General features: G+C 32.1%; 2 protein-coding genes and 1 pseudogene across 4 annotated transcripts; 1 reads left to right on the top strand and 2 right to left on the bottom strand.

The window, feature by feature from the left end:
- The first annotated feature begins 1,416 nt into the window (after positions 1 to 1,416).
- Positions 1,417 to 4,017, top strand: LOC129900356 (short-chain dehydrogenase TIC 32 B, chloroplastic-like; annotated as a pseudogene).
- A 941-nt stretch (positions 4,018 to 4,958) lies between these two features.
- Positions 4,959 to 9,200, bottom strand: LOC129901529 (kinetochore protein SPC25 homolog). 3 transcript variants are annotated; one of them, XM_055976736.1, is made up of 8 exons: positions 8,883 to 9,200; positions 8,678 to 8,743; positions 7,518 to 7,664; positions 7,121 to 7,264; positions 6,876 to 6,965; positions 6,675 to 6,797; positions 6,227 to 6,447; positions 4,959 to 5,333 (listed from the first exon to the last, which is right to left on the bottom strand). In XM_055976736.1, the coding sequence occupies exons 1-8, from the start codon at positions 9,049 to 9,051 to the stop codon at positions 5,322 to 5,324; spliced, it is 972 nt and encodes a 323-aa protein (XP_055832711.1). In that variant the 5' UTR covers positions 9,052 to 9,200; the 3' UTR covers positions 4,959 to 5,321. The 3 variants fall into 3 exon arrangements, with proteins under 3 accessions (XP_055832711.1, XP_055832712.1, XP_055832713.1); XM_055976737.1 differs by having other exon boundaries at positions 6,678 to 6,797; XM_055976738.1 differs by having other exon boundaries at positions 7,121 to 7,234; positions 8,883 to 9,199.
- Positions 9,201 to 12,641: 3,441 nt separating this feature from the next.
- LOC129901459 (uncharacterized) lies at positions 12,642 to 15,647 on the bottom strand. Its single transcript, XM_055976644.1, has 7 exons — positions 15,278 to 15,647; positions 15,075 to 15,161; positions 14,559 to 14,777; positions 14,291 to 14,455; positions 13,903 to 13,956; positions 13,645 to 13,791; positions 12,642 to 13,187 (listed from the first exon to the last, which is right to left on the bottom strand). Exons 1-7 carry the CDS (start codon positions 15,497 to 15,499, stop codon positions 12,804 to 12,806), a joined length of 1,278 nt encoding a protein of 425 aa, XP_055832619.1. The 5' UTR covers positions 15,500 to 15,647; the 3' UTR covers positions 12,642 to 12,803.
- Positions 15,648 to 17,451: the final 1,804 nt, after the last annotated feature.

Here is a 17,451-nt window from a genome sequence, read left to right as displayed (position 1 = left end):
TAGAAGAGTCAACCTCATTGTTCTTTTTATAGACTCTCAATTCTCCAGCATTTGCCATCATTTCTCACAGTGAAAGATGAAAATAAGTAAAAATCTATTTTCCAAAAATAAAATAAATGGGGCCTCTTAATGACAAAAAAAATATGTGAATAGCACGCTTTGCACTTTTGTCCATATTTTTTTTTGTCTTGTACTATTTCTCATCATCAGAATTTGGGTTTTTTTCCTCTTATCCAGACACACAAAAACGTTATTATTGTTCATAATATTTCGTGGTTCATCAAGTTTATTTTGATGTTCACGTGTGAGATACATTTTGAAAATCTACTTGATAACAAATCCCATTTCTTGAGATTTTTCTCATGTTAGAGACAAACATTTAATTAGAATGTAATCAAGAAATTAATCATATTTACTTCATTCTTAATATTCTTATTTCACAAGATATTGATAATTCCAAAAACTAATGAAAACTATCTCCATAGACAGACACTCACTACCATATGCCTAGTTAATTGGATTTGGACTAATAAATGTATAGTAGACATCAAATTCACAAAATTGTGAGACATTTTCTTGAAATTTGCCCCCTTCACAAAGATATCATTTTTTTTCAACATGCTGTGACCACCGAAGGTTGGACAAAGCAAGAAATGTGAAAATATAAGCATGATCGTATTTTCTCTGGTCAATTTTACTTGTCACGTTTGTATTTTATAAGTTCTTAAGAAAATATTAACTAAAAGGGTAATTTGATTAAATTATCCTTATTTACTCTTTAAATTTAATTTAATACTACTCTTCCTTTTACCACATTAATGAACCTTGGCATAACTCAATTCAAAAGTTAGCTTGCGAAGTTACCTAATAGTGCGAGGCGGAGCTAAAAGCTGATGTACTGATGGTGTAACAACTTATTTACACTAATAATATATATACACACCTTAAACAAAAGAAAAAATATACTCCCTCCGTCCCATATTAGATGACATCTTACTAAAAATGTTTGTCCTATATTACTTGATCATTTACTAAATCAAGATAGAATTAATTAATTTTTTTTAATTTTAACCCTACAATTAATATGGTCTTTTGAATGTAAATAATTCTCAATACTAGCTATTTCTATACTCTATGTATATTGCATTGATATAATCAAAGGGCAAAATGGTAAAGTTTTTCAATGTATTAATGATTTTTTAATCACCGTATAAAGTTGGAAGTGTCCATCTAATATGAGACAGAGGAAGCACATTGGTGGAAATACAACAGTTAGAATATTTGCCCTAAAACAAAAAAAAAAATATTAAACATGGTTGTAAACAGAAAAAAGTAAGGTAAGACTAATACGGGCAGACAGCAATTATTCGAAGGAAGAAAGTAAATATTTTTACATAATTGTGTGCGTGTGCTATATTATATGATCATCAACTAATAGTCAAATAAAAACACCACAACTTTTTTATGCCTTAGCTGAAAATATTCTGACAATATTATAGGGATCTGTTATATTTTGTTGCATGGATTTTCACAAGGTTTACAAGGCATTTATATATACATGGTTTTCAACAATAGGTGCAATATTGCAGTTCAAATTTCCAAGTTGTGACCTTATGAAGGCTACTATTAAGTATTTAGTAGGCATTCCTGGTCCAACTGGCTATGGTTCTAAAACAACTGCAGAGCAAGTCACTCAAATTTGCTCTGTTTCCTTTACTTCTCAACTTACTGCTATCATCACTGGTTAGTTCCCAAAATCCCTATATATCGAGAAAAGTTATGGAAATAGACCTTTTGATTTTGATTTCGATTTCTTCCCATCTAGTCGAGCATCATACGTTCATTTCGTTTTTTTCTATCTATGCAGAAGAATTTCAGTTGCTGAGTATATACACTCAGCCATGGGCAGAGCTAGGGTCATTCATATCCCCGTTGTCTAAAATTATTTTTACGTATATACAGTAGACATGCATTGAATTGAATCCCTTGACCTCTTTGAGTTTTTTAATGGCTTGGTGGACAAAGTCACTCGATTTTAGTTGAGGTGCATTCAGACTGGTCCGAACAACATGGTTATATATATATATAGATATACCTATAATTAATCACCTTATGAGTGACCATATTATATAAATATTTTTAACACGCTGACAGTGGTAGAACTTAAATTCTTTTCAATTTCCTTTCGGATTTTGATGATTGAAAAATGACAGGTGCAACATCAGGGATTGGAGCAGAAACAGCAAGGGTGTTGGCAAAGAGGGGTGTACCGTGTAAGATTAGTTATTCCTGCAAGAGACTTGAAGAAGGCAGCCATACTAAAGGAAGCCATAAAAAAGCAGATTCCCTGGGCTGACATTATTTTATTTGAGATAGATTTGAGTTCATTTGCTTCTATTCAAAGATTTTGTGCACACTTCTTGTCTTTAGGATTCCCTCTTCACATTCTCGTGTATGTCCTCTCTGTGAAAATCCTGAATCTACCACTACTGACTTCCTGCAATCTCTCTATTCAACTAACTGATGGCTCATGCAGAAATAATGCAGGCAAATTCTCACAGAAGTTGGAGTTTTCTGAAGACAAATTTGAGCTCTCATTTGCCACAAACTACTTAGGTAATTCCTGCTCTATAATGACTACGACAAAAATAACTTTGTTTTGATAATTGTGGTGTCCTTATTAACTTGAACGCACTTCAACTAATTCCAGAGAGCACGTTTACATGCTACCTCCCATCAACACAAGTACTTGGTAACTAACTCTGTGTGTCTAGTAAGGCTTGCACAGATGGGAAGAAATCCCCCGGTGTTTTTGCCTCACTAGAATTTGAACATGAGACCTTATGGTTCCCAATACATAAATGTACGAAATACTTAAAACTCCACACAGGACTGAACTTAAACTGGGTATGTTGTTGGACAGGTCATTTTTTATTGACAGAGATGCTGCTAGATAAGATGGTAGAGACAGCAGAACAGACAGGGATTGAAGGAAGGATTGTGAATGTTAGTTCTGTAGTTCACAACTGGGTTAAAAGAGATCATTTTTGCTTCAACCAAATGCTCAATCCTAAAAAGTAAGTATTTTACAATCCTAACTCAATAGTAATACACTAATATCAAAGTACTAATCTGATTTATTTTGAATTGCTTGGTTACAGTTATAATGGTACTCGAGCATATGCTCAGTCGAAATTAGCCAACATTTTACATGCCAAGGAATTGTCAAGACAGCTAAAGGTGAACAAATATATATATGCCTATTAGTGCCAATTCTCAAGTTGTTTTGCCCAATAACTCTGTTTGGATACTGAAAAATTATATATGTTGGAATGTCAACAGGTAAGAAAAGAAAATGTAGGTATCAATGCTGTCCATCCAGGCATTGTGAAGACAGGAATAACAAGGGATCATAAGGGCTTTATCACAGGCATGCATTTTCCTTTTTTGTCCTTTTGAGCTTTTCCTTCGCTTTTCACTAAAAATTTGCGGCAAAAAGAGAAGTAAAGACAACTAAAGAAACTAACTTTCCTTATAAATTTACATAGATTCTCTCTATTTTATGGCATCAAAGCTTCTAAAGTCAACATCACAGGTTTCTATACATGCCTCTTTCTCAACACTTTTTATACTTTATTTTTTCTAAAAAGAACAAATGTGACAAACATTTGAGGTTAATTTTTGGAATGACAGGGTTCAGCAAGTACATGTTATGTAGCACTGAATCCACAAACAAGGGGAGTAAACGGGAAATACTTTGCAGATTGTAATGAATGTCACTGCTCAGCTTTAGCTAATGATGAAATTGAAGCTCATAAACTTTGGAAGCACACTCGTGCTCTAATTCATCGAAGATTGAATCCACGAATATCAATCTTTTCTTAAATTATTTTTTTAGGAGAGGGAAAGACCTGTAAATATGCACTCCGTTCCAACATAGTTGAATCAATACAAAGTTTTGAATACAAAAATGTGATTCTTTTTTGAATGGATTAATAAGGAAACGATGTCACTTAAAATGAAACAGTATTTAGTAGTAAAGGAATGAATTTTCATTGGAATAGTGAAAGACTTTTTCCTTCATCTTTTTTGGTGGTCCCAGACAATTATTACGGACTATACCATGCTTACCCTTTTCTCTTTGCACTTTGAAAACTCAATCAAGTAATTCTCTACGTTCAAAAAACACCATTAATGCCCCTTTACCACCTCTGCTTCCACGTACTAAATACCTTTCGGATTATACAAATACCAGCAAAATGGGTACCATCAAGTTCTTCAACTTTTTCTGGCATTACATGACTAATGATTTTGTTACTTTCTTGTGAGATTGCCTTCGAATCAACATTGCAAATAACTGTAATCCCCAAAGAATCACTATTGTAATAGATTTTTATGTATCATTATATGAAAAGCACAATACAGAAAGTCAAGTTTGGTTGTGTCCCTAAACTGCTGCATTATAAGAAAAAGGGTAGTCTAATGCACAGAACATTTCGCATTCACACGGGATCTGAGGAAGTCCCCCATAAGTAGGGGCAGCTATAAGGCCCTTCCTCCAATGTGTGTGCTTTTTTCCTATCTTGCTATTGTGTTCTACCAATATGACACAAATCAAGTACTCATACCCCAACCAGAAATGAGATAAAGATTAGAGGCAGAACAGAAAAAATAACTGCAGCAGTTAGCTGTCTCTGTTCTATAATAGATACAAGATTAAAATTAATAGAAGTGCCAACCATAAGTTCTTGCAGAGACAACAAACATAAAGACCAATATAAGCTAGGAGAATGGAGTGGATGATTCAAAAGCTGTGACAATATACTTCAGCAAAATCAATGAAGTTTTTTTGACCTAAGAAACAAAATCAGCTAATTCAAACCCTAGGAAGAGGCAACGAGGCTCCAAATCCGCTTAGGTGATTATTGGCTCGATAGTTTCCACTTTTTAGGCACAAGAAATCAAATCTTCCCTCCATTTTCATTTCATGAATCTTAATTTGTTCAATAAAGACTTTTAAATTGGTCTTTAAACTAGTGGTGTACATAGCATACTAAAAGTATCTTTTGATCTTAGTCTTGAACATGTCAGGTCATTCCTATAAGGGATTGTCAATAAGGGTAACATGGGGATGTTAGAACTAAAAATTCATTAAATATATAAAGATGGCATTTTTTTAAACAAACCAAAATGGAAAATAATATACATAAATTGAAGGAGTATTTGCTGGTCAGTGCTCGCCAATTGAGAGTATATGATGGCTGATCAACTTCAAGAAGGTGCTTCAACATATTCAGGTGGAAAAAAGAGGCTGATAATTATCATTTCTTGACCTGCCAAAGAAGAATTTTGTTCATTAGGGTCTCATGTCGTATCACATGCTTATTCCAATCCAATCTAGTTGACTTCTATTGATATTATGAGATGATTCTTTAAGCAGCTGTGCCGCACAGTAGATATTTCTGGTCAAAAACTATTCATGAAAAGGCATAATAAATCAATTGTTTGGGGTTAATTCACTTCTGTAATCATTCATCTTATGCTGTGAAATTAGAGAAAATATTTGTTATCATAGTAATTCATTTATGTTACTACTATTTAGTGTTCCTTGCACTTCGACTATCGTATTATTTTGTTGTAGCGACTTTCCTTTTTTTAGTATGTTTTGTCATGCTTATGCTTTCTCTCGCCTTGTGTCTTGGCTTCACCTCTCCTGTTGTTTTTATTTTTTCAAACAGCTTTTACTTGAGCCAAGGATCTATTGGAAACAGCCTCTCCGTCTCCCAAGGTAGAGGTAAGGTCTGCGTACACACTACCCTCGGACACTACTTGTGGGCTTACACTAGATATGTTGTTGTTTGTTATCACTGTAATCATTCAGAAAACGTTATCAAATTACTGAATCTTGTTTATTTTGTATAATGTTGGCCAAAGCTAGATTTAACTGTAACATGTTCAGCAAGGATCCATAATTCCATATAGCCATACACAGTATCTTTTTTCAGATCAATTTTCCAGACATAGGTGGTCTCTTTTTTCAGATCAGTTTTCTAGCCATAGCTGGCTTCATATCACAGTGTTTATAAATAGAATCAACAATAAATGGATTACTTATGTTGTATCTATTCAACATTATCCAAGGGAAAAAAGATGTCACAGGATAAATAAACACTGAAATTGATTTGAGCGAATTGTCAAAATATGCAAGAAGTTAACAGGAAGATACCTTAAAACGAGGAGAGCGGCGAAGAGACGATGCAGATACAGGAGAGAGAATGGCTGACCTATCCCTTTTACCATGGGCAAGCTTCCTGGAAGCTCTCTTATATTCATCATATTGAGACTCCGCTTTCTGGGGTGAAGATTCATCTCTACTACTAATTGAGATGGACGACATGAGGGGAGGCATAGAGACCGTAGAAGTATCTTGATCTTGCGATGTTAATCCTGGTAGGAACCACATAAAACGATCCCTTAAGAGCAGCTTATCAAATATATCCAAATTCAGAAACAGTAACTGCATTTGCATGAAAGGTGAGTCTGCAAACTATACCAATTACTCTTGAATGTTTTGTACAACGAGCAATATATTGCCAATATTTTTTTCTTCAAAAGAACCAAAAAACTGGCAATGGGGGAGACAAACAAAGAAACAGGCAAGACACAGGGCATACCACCTGCTACAGCTTCTAGAAACTTCTCTCTCATAGTCCTGATGAACTTGAATAATCCATTGCTTTTATTTAACTCAATGATCAGGTCTTTTGCTTCATTCAGTTGTGGATCACAATCAATCACTAACAATCCAAGCAAAGGAAAGAATTATCATTCAGAACTACCTTCAATTTATCAAAGTTGATCAAGATCAGACTTACAAGTATGTACATCATTCTCACAACGGACAGTAAAAGAGTACTCATCATCTGGATTGTTGGCATTTATATTGGTAAAGATGAATTTTACTCCTGCAGAGAATGTAGGCTGTGAATGTTCAAAGAATTGTATCTGTATTAGAGTTAGAATCTGTATCGAAATCTGTTCTTTATTATAAAGCATGTTCAGCAAGAAAAGATTTGCTCTAGTATGCTAAAATGTGTCTAGCAGAGAAGATTCGACATACCTTGGCCACATTCAATACGTAAACCAAGCACCTTATTGTACCACACAGTAGCCTCCTCTATTGCCTCTCTATGTTCGGTGTTCTGGTTAAGCTTTTCTTCAAGTGCTTCCAAAGCTTTCACCCCAACATAAAAGAAAAGTACAGCTGAATTACCATACAATATGAAACACTTAAATGAAAACAGCACAAATTGATAAACATTATGTGTGCAAAAATATCAGTGGGATTGCACTAGGTTGTTTGTTGTTGTACTTCCCGAAACATTGCCACTTCCTATTTTTGTAATTAAAAGACTCGAAACATGACTCATATTTCTAAATGGAATAAGAGAATGAAAACTTTTTTTGAAGAAGGTAACAGATGAGAGAAGCATAACTTTTACAAAGATGAAACTTACCATCATCCTGTTGAGATACTAGGGTGGAATATTCATGTTTCCTGGCCCTTTTATCTTCCACGACCCCTCTAAGCTCTTCCACTCTAGCATTGGTAGTAGATATTAGTTCAGCTATTTCTATCATCTTTGCCTCTTTTCTGGTCTTGACTGAAAATGAGATAACTTGATAAAGTTATTAACAGAAAAAGGAATGAAAAGAAGACTCTATGAGAATATAAAGTATTATATTAATAAACTTAGAGAATGAACAGTTAGCACCAATTTTCCTGCTAAAGAGACATATATGTTCTGATTAATTCATTAACCTTTTAAAAAACTATAGCATTTGGTAACATTGTGAATGAGAAGTAGTAGAAAAGAAAAGGATCCCAAGGAAATTTCCCTGTCACAGCTACTTTAATGTGAATCTTCATGCATTCTCCTTGTTTACATCAAATACAAACGGAAGTCAGTAAAACACTTCAATTTTAGATTCCATGCTTCATATGCCCTTTAAGCCTTGAAGGTATTGTTACTTTGAGGTTTCAACATTGTTATTACTCCCTATGTTCCATTTTATGTGATATACTTCCCTTTTTTAATTTGTGCCAAAAACAATGGCACCTTTCTATATTTATAAAAAAATTATATATTTAAACTTCCAATTGTACCCTAAATACATGATTGTATAGCACACAAATGTCTATGGCATGTTTTAGACCACAAGTTTCAAAGGCATTTCTTTTTTTTTCTTAAACTTGCTTCAAAATTTTACCTAATTGTAGTTTTCCTTCATTTGTGTCTTCCTCCACCAAAACATGCACCTAATTGCACGTTACGGTTAAAGCCCCATAAGTTACTCTATGTTTTTCGCCTTTGTCAACACTACTCTTAAGCACTATGGTCACCCTTTTACCATTGTGATGACTTATATGGAGAGGTGAATCAAAATACTAACTCAACTGATTTCCATCTTCGGATGTGGAAAACATTTGCATAAATAAATCAAATTAGGACAGCAATGTCAGTCGGGTGAGTAAACTTAAAACCTTCCTCAACCTAGACACCCCATTTTCTTCAAAATTTGATTCAGAGATCAAAGAAAAAAAGTAGCAATGCACATAAAGATTAAACACTATACTACGGAAGGAAAAAATATAGAATGTGAGAGAATGATATACCTGCAAGTGCTTTTACTAAATTATCTTCTGCCTCTCTGAGCTCAGTTTTCAATTTCCCAAGTTTTGCTGCCGTGACACAAAAAAAAAACATCAAAGCAAAAAAGATACATAATTTTGATAGAAATGGAAAAAAAATAGATTCTTTTTAAGGACCCGTAAAATAGAGTTCATAATTCAATCCCAAATGTAGTATTTTCAATTTTACCTTGGAATTGAAGGGTTTGTTGAGTTTGGGTGTTGGCTGAATCCAAAGATTTCCTAAAAGAGATAGCGCCGGCGTCTATACTCTGTTGTTGAATGTGTAAATCCGTGTTACATGTTAACCTAAGTTGCTCCATTTTTGTTCGTATAGTTGCCGCATCCCCTTTCTTCATCTCTTCTCAAACCCCCTTTTTTTGGTGTCTGAGAAATCGTACACCGATTTTTGTGAAGATTTGAATAATGGTGGGAGATGAAGCTTTGCAAACCCCGCGACTTTTTCCTTTCTTGAAAATTTGAAGATGGTGACTGACAATTATTAGCCCTCAAAGATATATACGTACTCTCTGCTACCTTTTTTATTTGTCAAATTTCGACTCTCACAAATCTATTAAGAAAATAATTATTGATATAGTAAGTTTATTATTTTATTTTTATTAATTGATAATTTTTAAATATATTTACTCACTATATTTTTTAAAGACATTAACTTAATATTAATAAATTAAGAATATAATAAATAAAAAAGTGCCCTTTCTTAATTTATAACAAGTAAAAAAAAATTAAATTAAAAAATATTTAACAAGTAAATAAAGATGGAGGGAGTATATACTTTGAGATGTTTTGGTCCTATAAGTTGAGCAGTGTTTATCTTCATCCTATTATTTAGTGATCATTTGACCATTTTATACGATATTATTTGACTTGATATGGAATTTAAAAAATACAAATAATTTTTTTTGAAACTTATGATCTAAAATGAGCAGTTCCGTCCCTTTCTTCAATGCTGAGTCACAGACAGCACCTCAGAAAGCACGAACGAGCCACGTGCAAGGAAACTTGCACGTATGGTTCTGACAGGAGACCCCCATATATTGTACTTGATAGATGTTTTTGTAACTATAGATCATTTTATCATTAATAACAAAATGGGTATTTAATGTTAACTTGCTACTAAATATAAAAATATATTTATTTTTTTGAGTACGGACTAAAAAAATAAAGTGAATCACATAAATTGTGTGCGAGAAAGTCCACGTAGATTCGAAGAAAACTATGAAACCAAAAAAAAAATTATTGTACTTCATTACCATGCTCTATTGTCTTTATAAGTCAGTCTATAATTTTTATTTTTCAAATAAATTGGTATTTAATTATTGTCTTAAGAAACCGAATTTATGTCTAACAGAATATAAATTTTATAAGATACGAGGCATGACTAATAATATTATGATGCTCAAATATTAAATTTATCCCTCATGACAAAGTTATTTACTTCAAGGAGCAAAAATAAAAAGGAAAAATTAAGTTCATGCCCATAAAAGCAAAATAATTATAAACAAATACCTCTTTACAATTCATATCTCCCAAGGCATGAGATTTGCGAGCAAGATACCATCGCAGTATCAATATACTGACATAGTATTGAGGTTGCTTCAGTCCTTAATGATACCAGCACAGTATATCTATATATTGTCATAATTGCATTGATGCCTACTTCAATCCTTCAACTACATCTCCATGAAAACCATCATATACTGACATGGTATCATTAAGGATTGTTTCATATAATCATTAAGGATCGTTTCATACAAATGTTGAATGATACCATCACAGAATATATATACTGTGATGGTATCATAAAGGGTTTTCTAAGTTATTCAATATTACATGAATGAAACTACTACAGTATATTCGTATATTATAATGATATTGAAAATCCTTAATGAGACAAGTTTAAAATCCTCAATGATATCATAACAATATATTGATACCTTATCGGTATCATATAGGATTGAACTCTTTTTTTAAGAAATAAAAATAAAACAATTAAGAAAAAATTATTGAAATCACAATCTTATTTATTAAACTAATTAGTAAATATATTCTTTGTGATACTCCGTCGGTGTGTTGATACCATATCGGTATCATATATATAACTGAGCTTAATCCTCTGTGATACTCCATCGGTATATGATACCCTATCGGTATCATGTATGGCGGACGCTGACGTCAGCATAACTTCAACGTGCGAATTTAAAAATAATTAAAGAGGGTACAAGGGTAATTAGTTTGATCGAAGGGATATATAAATGAATTATTTAGGGAAGGGGTATGGAATGGTAAATAGTTTGTTTAAAGAGTCCATTTTGTGTAGTTTTCCCAAATAAAAAACTGACACAAAATACACGCAAACATGCGAATGACCCCTCATTTATACTGTATTAAAAACACGAAGATCCTTAAAATGTTGATTGAACTTTTTGTTCTTGATTAAAAGACTTTGTTTTAGATAAAATCGTCTATTATTTTAATGATATTAAATATTGACTATAATAAATATAATAAAACATTGAATAAAGAAGATTTTCTTATCATGGTTAAATTTCTATAAGAAGAATTATTTTCCAACTAAAATAGACTTGATCTAAAAAAAATCAAAAATCTTTCAAAATAATAGGCAAAAGAGATTTTTTTTAAAAGTTGCAGCAAAGGGTCCAAAAAAATAGGCCAGCAAAAAAAGAAGAAGAAGAAGAATGTTGTCAAAACAAATATAGCCAAAAAAAATCTTTAAAAATGGCAAATTTTTTCTATTCCTAATATTTAGTACTTAAAAATTGACTAAAAATATACTTCTTAAATCTTTTCAAACTATATTAAAAGTCCTAACATTTAAATCTTTTTTTTTATTTAGAAAATGTAAGAACTTTTAATTTATATATCATGATAAATATCTATATAGTCTTGGATTGTCATTTAAATTTAGACTTCTTCAACTTCTTCTTTGTTTAGGAATCTTGACTAGGTTAGGATAGTAAAACTAAGGAAGATTTAGTTTCAGTCCATGTCAAACTTACTTATAAAATCTCATGTAAGTCTTAAACCGCAATTATAAAATTATTATTTTTCTATGATTTCATGGTATAATAATCAAGGTTTCCTGTTTTTGTGTAGACCAAATTTAATTTATTGCTTTTGTTTTTGAAGCATATGATCAGCTCAAATAAGTATGGATTTTGGTAAGTTTTTTTTTTTAGGTTATCCTTTTGTTTGATTATTATCTATCAAAAATAATTTCCTATTCCACATAAATACTAACAGTAAATTAGGGATAAGTTCTAAATATACGAATGTTGTTGTTATTGTTGCAATTATTAAATGTGCTTCTAAGCTGTTATAATGGTTACGATCTTGCTTAGACTTCGACCTGCTCATTCATCAACATTGAAAAGGTTAGCATCTCATGTCTTCTAGATGGTAATACTCATAACAAATGCCTATAAAATTTTATACTTAATAATATAATGTAGACATAATAATTTATTTTTATATATTTATTATTAATTAACACGATAAACATGTGCATAGCACGTACACCTGACTAAGTCTTATCATAACAACAAAGGGCTTTATTAATTAAGAATTAAGAGACTATATCAATAGTAAAGGTGGACCTCTTGAAAGTGTAAGTAGAATCAAGGGCCATTTACATTTTTACTCTTATTTTGTGTTGATTTTTAATTGATGTCTCTCGAAATAAATAATTTTTTTATGAGATATAATTTTATATTTTTATTTAATACATTTAACAAGTTATACTCAGACAAAACTTTAGTTTCTCACGAACTTATGCCTCCTTGCTCAAAGATAAAATTTAAAAATTAACCCATTTAAAGGGGAAATTGTGCATTTTTATGTAGAGTTAATTTTGTTGGTTCAAGCAGTAAAACTTAAGTAAGCTCGGGTTAACCTGTCACGCTTCTTATTTTGTATATTATCAAAAAATTGCATGGCTGTAGATAATAGTGAGTAAACTAGTTATGAGCAAAACCAATTCATTCTTCTAAAAATATAGTAATAAAATATGACAAACAGAAATAATACATGATATGTACAGGACCAAGAAAATGTTGAAATAGCATTTTCTTTATGGACAATTTGAATTCCTACCAGGACCACCATAGTAAAAATAATCACCCCAAACATTATTTTTTCCAGCTTTAATGTCATAGCAATTGGGGTGGTCAGCTAAAAGATGAAGATTTGATAAAGGGACCAAATTATTGTCCCAATCAACCAATTGCAAGTTTCTAAAATAGGATGCCTTGCCATAGCCTTCATATGCAAAATGACCACTTCCCATTTGTGTTGAAGTGTGAAATCCTTGCATTGATGATCTTGAGTTCACTATTTCTCCTCCAAATTGTATCATGCTTGCATGTTCTTGCAAATGGCTGAACAAGAATGATGGCCAGTACCCTACTAATTCCCCTGACCCCAATTCTAGCCACCAATTTCCATGCTTTGGGTCCTATACAAAACCAATTTCTGTTTTGTAAGTCTGACTATATTAGCTCAAGGAGTATATACGCTTTAAAGATATCAAACTTAACTCAACTTTAAAAGTTAGTTTATAAAAGGAGAATTGCCCAAGATCATATTAAGAGTCCAAGTGCACCTTATCCCACCAATGTGAGACTACCCCCTCCCCCGCACGTTCAGGACAGGATAATATAAGGGGGTGGGAGGGGTGGAGGGAGACATCGGTGAATAATAAATTGAGACAAGTATGACTCTAATACCATATTGAAGTGTGTGACAATCTCATCTGAAAGATTAAGTAGTCAGAGAGAGCACACTTTTACTTATATTCTCAACACTAAAAAGCAACAATGTTTTCCATAATTCGTAAAAAAACTGTGTATCTATTTTCAGAAAATTAGAATACAAGAAGAAAAGACGCTCAAAGATGGCTTAATTATACATACCTTCCATATCATAATGCCAATATCCAATTGACTACCATCAGGTGATGATGTTGGAGATATTGCAGCCCCCATAGCAATCCTGTTGTTTGTTTGCATAAAACCTGAACACAGTAAATTGTAGCATCCAGTGGTTTGGTATGCATCACTCTGCATTTTATTTTTTTTAAAAATGTAGTATATATTGTCAGTCTGTGAATGTCTAAAGCATCAACAAAACAAAATAATTAAATGGGATTTCTTTGCATAAACAAGTCTTACCGTCCAATATGTGAAGAACCTAGGATAAATGTCTCCATATAGTTCTGGACTCACCTGACAATATGAACATGGCATGTGCAATTAAGCAATTTAATGTACTAAACCTCTGTTCAACTCTGAAGTTTTGTACTAATTATTAGCTGTCATATAGTTAGTTTGTTATGACAACTAAGGTTTAGAGATAATTAATCCTCGAAAGAAATCATACTTATGATGTCACTGCTTAGCTTAGCAGCAATCATATCCTCAACTAAAAACAACAAGTGTGATAAAGTTTAGAAGGAATATACTTCATCGCTCATCGATGTTTTGTCCAGCACTTTTGTAATTAAGTAAGAGGACTACTTAGGACAACAAATTTATGCGATGAATTTGCAAATAATATTACCTGCCAGCCAGCTTCAATGGTATTAAGATCATCACCAAAAGTGCCAGAAATGATCCATAGTTGTGACAGACTGAATTCATATTGGTCTGTTACCTTTGGTGTCCATACACTAATACTAGCCTTTGCTCCATAATATTCTTCACTATTCACAAATGCTATTGCATGCTGCAAATTACGAAATTTTCACTAATTGTTTTATAAATATAAATTGAACATATCATGTACAATATTCTTCTTTTGAATTTAGACTAAATTTACATATACAGACCTCATGATCGTTGCTCATTGTGTCGCGCCTTACACTTGTTATAGTTTTTCTTCCAAATCTTTGGAAAGTACTAGCTCTCATAACATCTTTCTCTGTAGTTCTTCTAATTGGAATTGTCCCTTCTGGGCATGATTCTCCTGAAACTGTCCACAACTGATAGCTCCTAATTTCTTTCATTGCATTTGTCGATTCATTCGCTTTAGGCCTCGTTGGAGGTTCCTGCATTCAGTCAAAAATCCAAAATTTAGAGTCGGTGAGTTCTGTTCTTTATTCCAGCTAGCTAGATGCAGTGGGGACTGTCGAATCCCCTGCAGCATATATCCTTGTTTTGAGTATATCTCATGTTCAATGGCGGAGCTAGGAATTCAAATACGAGGATTAAAAAAAGATTATTCAAAGGGATTCAACAACTTATATATATGCAAAAAAGATCATTTTTCCCTTACGCCCCTATGTCTCCGCCCCTGAATTCATGTTTAATTCTATGATAAAGGATTTTTTTAGCAAAAGTATTACCAATGGCTTCATTCCTTTGAGGTGAGGATGATCGAAAGCTGGTTGAAGATGAGATAATACACAATCTATTAGATCTCCATCTGAACTCTGCAATCACAAAAAAAACAAAGGGTACCATTATTTTTAAAATCTTGATTCATGAAGAAAGTTTCAAACTTTAATCTTGAAAAAAAAAAAAAACAGAGTAAATTATATATATTTGCCTGAATTGTCTTGACTGCAGGCTTGTTGAACTTCCTGAGATAAGTCCTTAATCTCTTAAGTTTAAGCAACTCTTGCTTTGGTTTAAAAGTTTGGTTTGTCAGCAAGTGATGCTTTGTGTCTTGCATAGTTGAATCTGAGATGACAGTACCAAATATAGAAGCAAGAAACAAGAAACCAACAAATGAGAAAATGATTGAAAATGGCTTAGAATTACTAATCATGATGATTAATTTTGGAATGTTATTGTCTTTGTATGGTTGTTTTGACCGTTTGTGGTTGTCTAGTGCTGTAATGAGTAGGAAGACAAGAAGAGGCCAAGAGGATTTATTCCAAAATTTTGTCCATGGAAACACTTCCTTTAGCTATCTACAAATCCATACATAAAAAAGACTTATAAAGGAAAAGTCCAAAGAGTAAAAGTTAAAATAAGGTCACTCCCTTGCACATGGTATTGCACTATAGTATTTACTTTACACATTTCACAGAGGCCATAGCAATAGGCAATTAGGTTCTCCTTTTTGTGACAGTTGCCTCCCACTTCCTCTTCTTCCTTATAGTTTTTTAATACAAGTTTTATTTTGTTTCATCTTTTTTTTTTTTAATACAAAAAATGAAATGTATGTTAGAAGGGGAATATTTGCCCATAAGTTTTACTCTCAAAATTCTTATACTAAGCTGATAAATTATATATTATTTTACTTTTCTTTGTTTATTTTCGAATCTTTTCATATACTATTATCATGAGCACTAAAGTTCCTTTTCTAAAGTAGATTCCCCACTCACTGCCTTGAAATTATAAATTATTGTTTTTCTTTTGAATCTTCTCATCATATTTTATGGGCATGGTTTATATCTTCTAAAAACTTGCGCTGCAACCTCTACTTATACCTACATAAATGGCTATATATATTTTGCACCAAAAACAAACAACAACTACGCACAAGTTTAGAACTGATAAAGTGTAGGTAGAATTTAATTAATTCTATCTCATGAAATAGAGAATGTTTTTTTTGATTTTGCATCAAAAAGTCATACATTTTATTATATCACTTAATAATCACAACGCAATGCACCTTGGTAACCAAATTGTCATAATATATTGCACGAAAAAAGTAATTTCCTGTGAAATTAAGGACGAGTATGCATGGTAGAAGTAATTTGGTCAATTCGTTCAATTTGCTAATTACAGAATATTCCAGATACCTACTGAATGTTAACAAGATAAATATTTATTCATATTTAGAGAAAGACAAATCAGTATACAGATTTTTTAGCAAATGAAGATCACAAACACGCAATGGATTTGCTAATATTGGAAAACACACTCAGGAAAATAAAATTCTTCAGTAAAGCTTATGAACGAATTTACTATCGTTTAGTATTTTTCAATGTACCAAAAAAAAATTAATTCAGTTTGCTAATGCTAAAAAAATTGGCCCTCAGCAGTTCAAGCATTAGGCATGTCTAGGTTTAAGTGGCTAAGAAGAATGTGGAGACCATGTGATCATTTAACCCCTTTATTGGAAAAATTATTAAATTACACACGTTATATTCCTATATTTTCAATTATTCTCTATTATTTGTAAAAATTTCAAAAATTCATCTTCTGATACATAAGAATGACGCTGATACATTGCGATTTGATACATAAGTTCTTTTCATGATACATCGCTAGTTGATACAAACCAAACACACAATGTATCAGTAAAACATAAGTTTTAATGCTATTTTTGTTGTGTTAATGATATATTAGGTGTTATAAGTTGATTCATAAGTTTTATTGATATTACATTGTTTGATTTGTTTCAACTAGCGATGTATCATGAAAAGGACTTATGTATCAAATCGCGATGTATCAGCGTCATTCGTATGTATCAGAAATCTGGAAAAAAAAGAATTCGGATAATTACCAAAAAAGTCAAAATAAATTATAATTGGGCTTTTTCACTATATGATTTTGAAAAAATTACCATCATTTATCTGTTTGGCATGTAATGTAAAGTTGCACTATCAAGAGGACTTATTTGAACTCTTTTCACATGAAATTTACATTATTTATATATAATTAAAATTATTTTTTATGTATATATATAATTGTTGTTAAATACGTTTTGATGTTTACTTCTTCGTGTTTTAATTTTTTTAATAAAAATAGGGGCTCCGTCGTTGCTCT

The sequence above is a fragment of the Solanum dulcamara genome, chromosome 8 (assembly GCF_947179165.1).
Source record: "Solanum dulcamara chromosome 8, daSolDulc1.2, whole genome shotgun sequence".
NCBI lineage: Eukaryota > Viridiplantae > Streptophyta > Magnoliopsida > Solanales > Solanaceae > Solanum > Solanum dulcamara.
This window is presented reverse-complemented; position numbering and strand designations above follow the sequence as displayed.

Coding starts and splice junctions, on each gene's coding strand:
- LOC129901529 (XM_055976736.1), bottom strand. CDS start 9,051: ATGAAGAAAGGGGATGCGGCAACTATACGAACAAAAATGGAGCAACTT. Junction 8,744..8,882: donor ACAAACCCTTCAATTCCAAG/GTAAAATTGAAA, acceptor GTGTCACGGCAG/CAAAACTTGGGAAATTGAAA. Junction 6,966..7,120: donor ACGTATTGAATGTGGCCAAG/GTATGTCGAATC, acceptor CATTCTCTGCAG/GAGTAAAATTCATCTTTACC.
- LOC129901459 (XM_055976644.1), bottom strand. CDS start 15,499: ATGATTAGTAATTCTAAGCCATTTTCAATCATTTTCTCATTTGTTGGT. Junction 15,162..15,277: donor CTGCAGTCAAGACAATTCAG/GCAAATATATAT, acceptor TTGTGATTGCAG/AGTTCAGATGGAGATCTAAT. Junction 13,957..14,290: donor CCATTGAAGCTGGCTGGCAG/GTAATATTATTT, acceptor TCATATTGTCAG/GTGAGTCCAGAACTATATGG.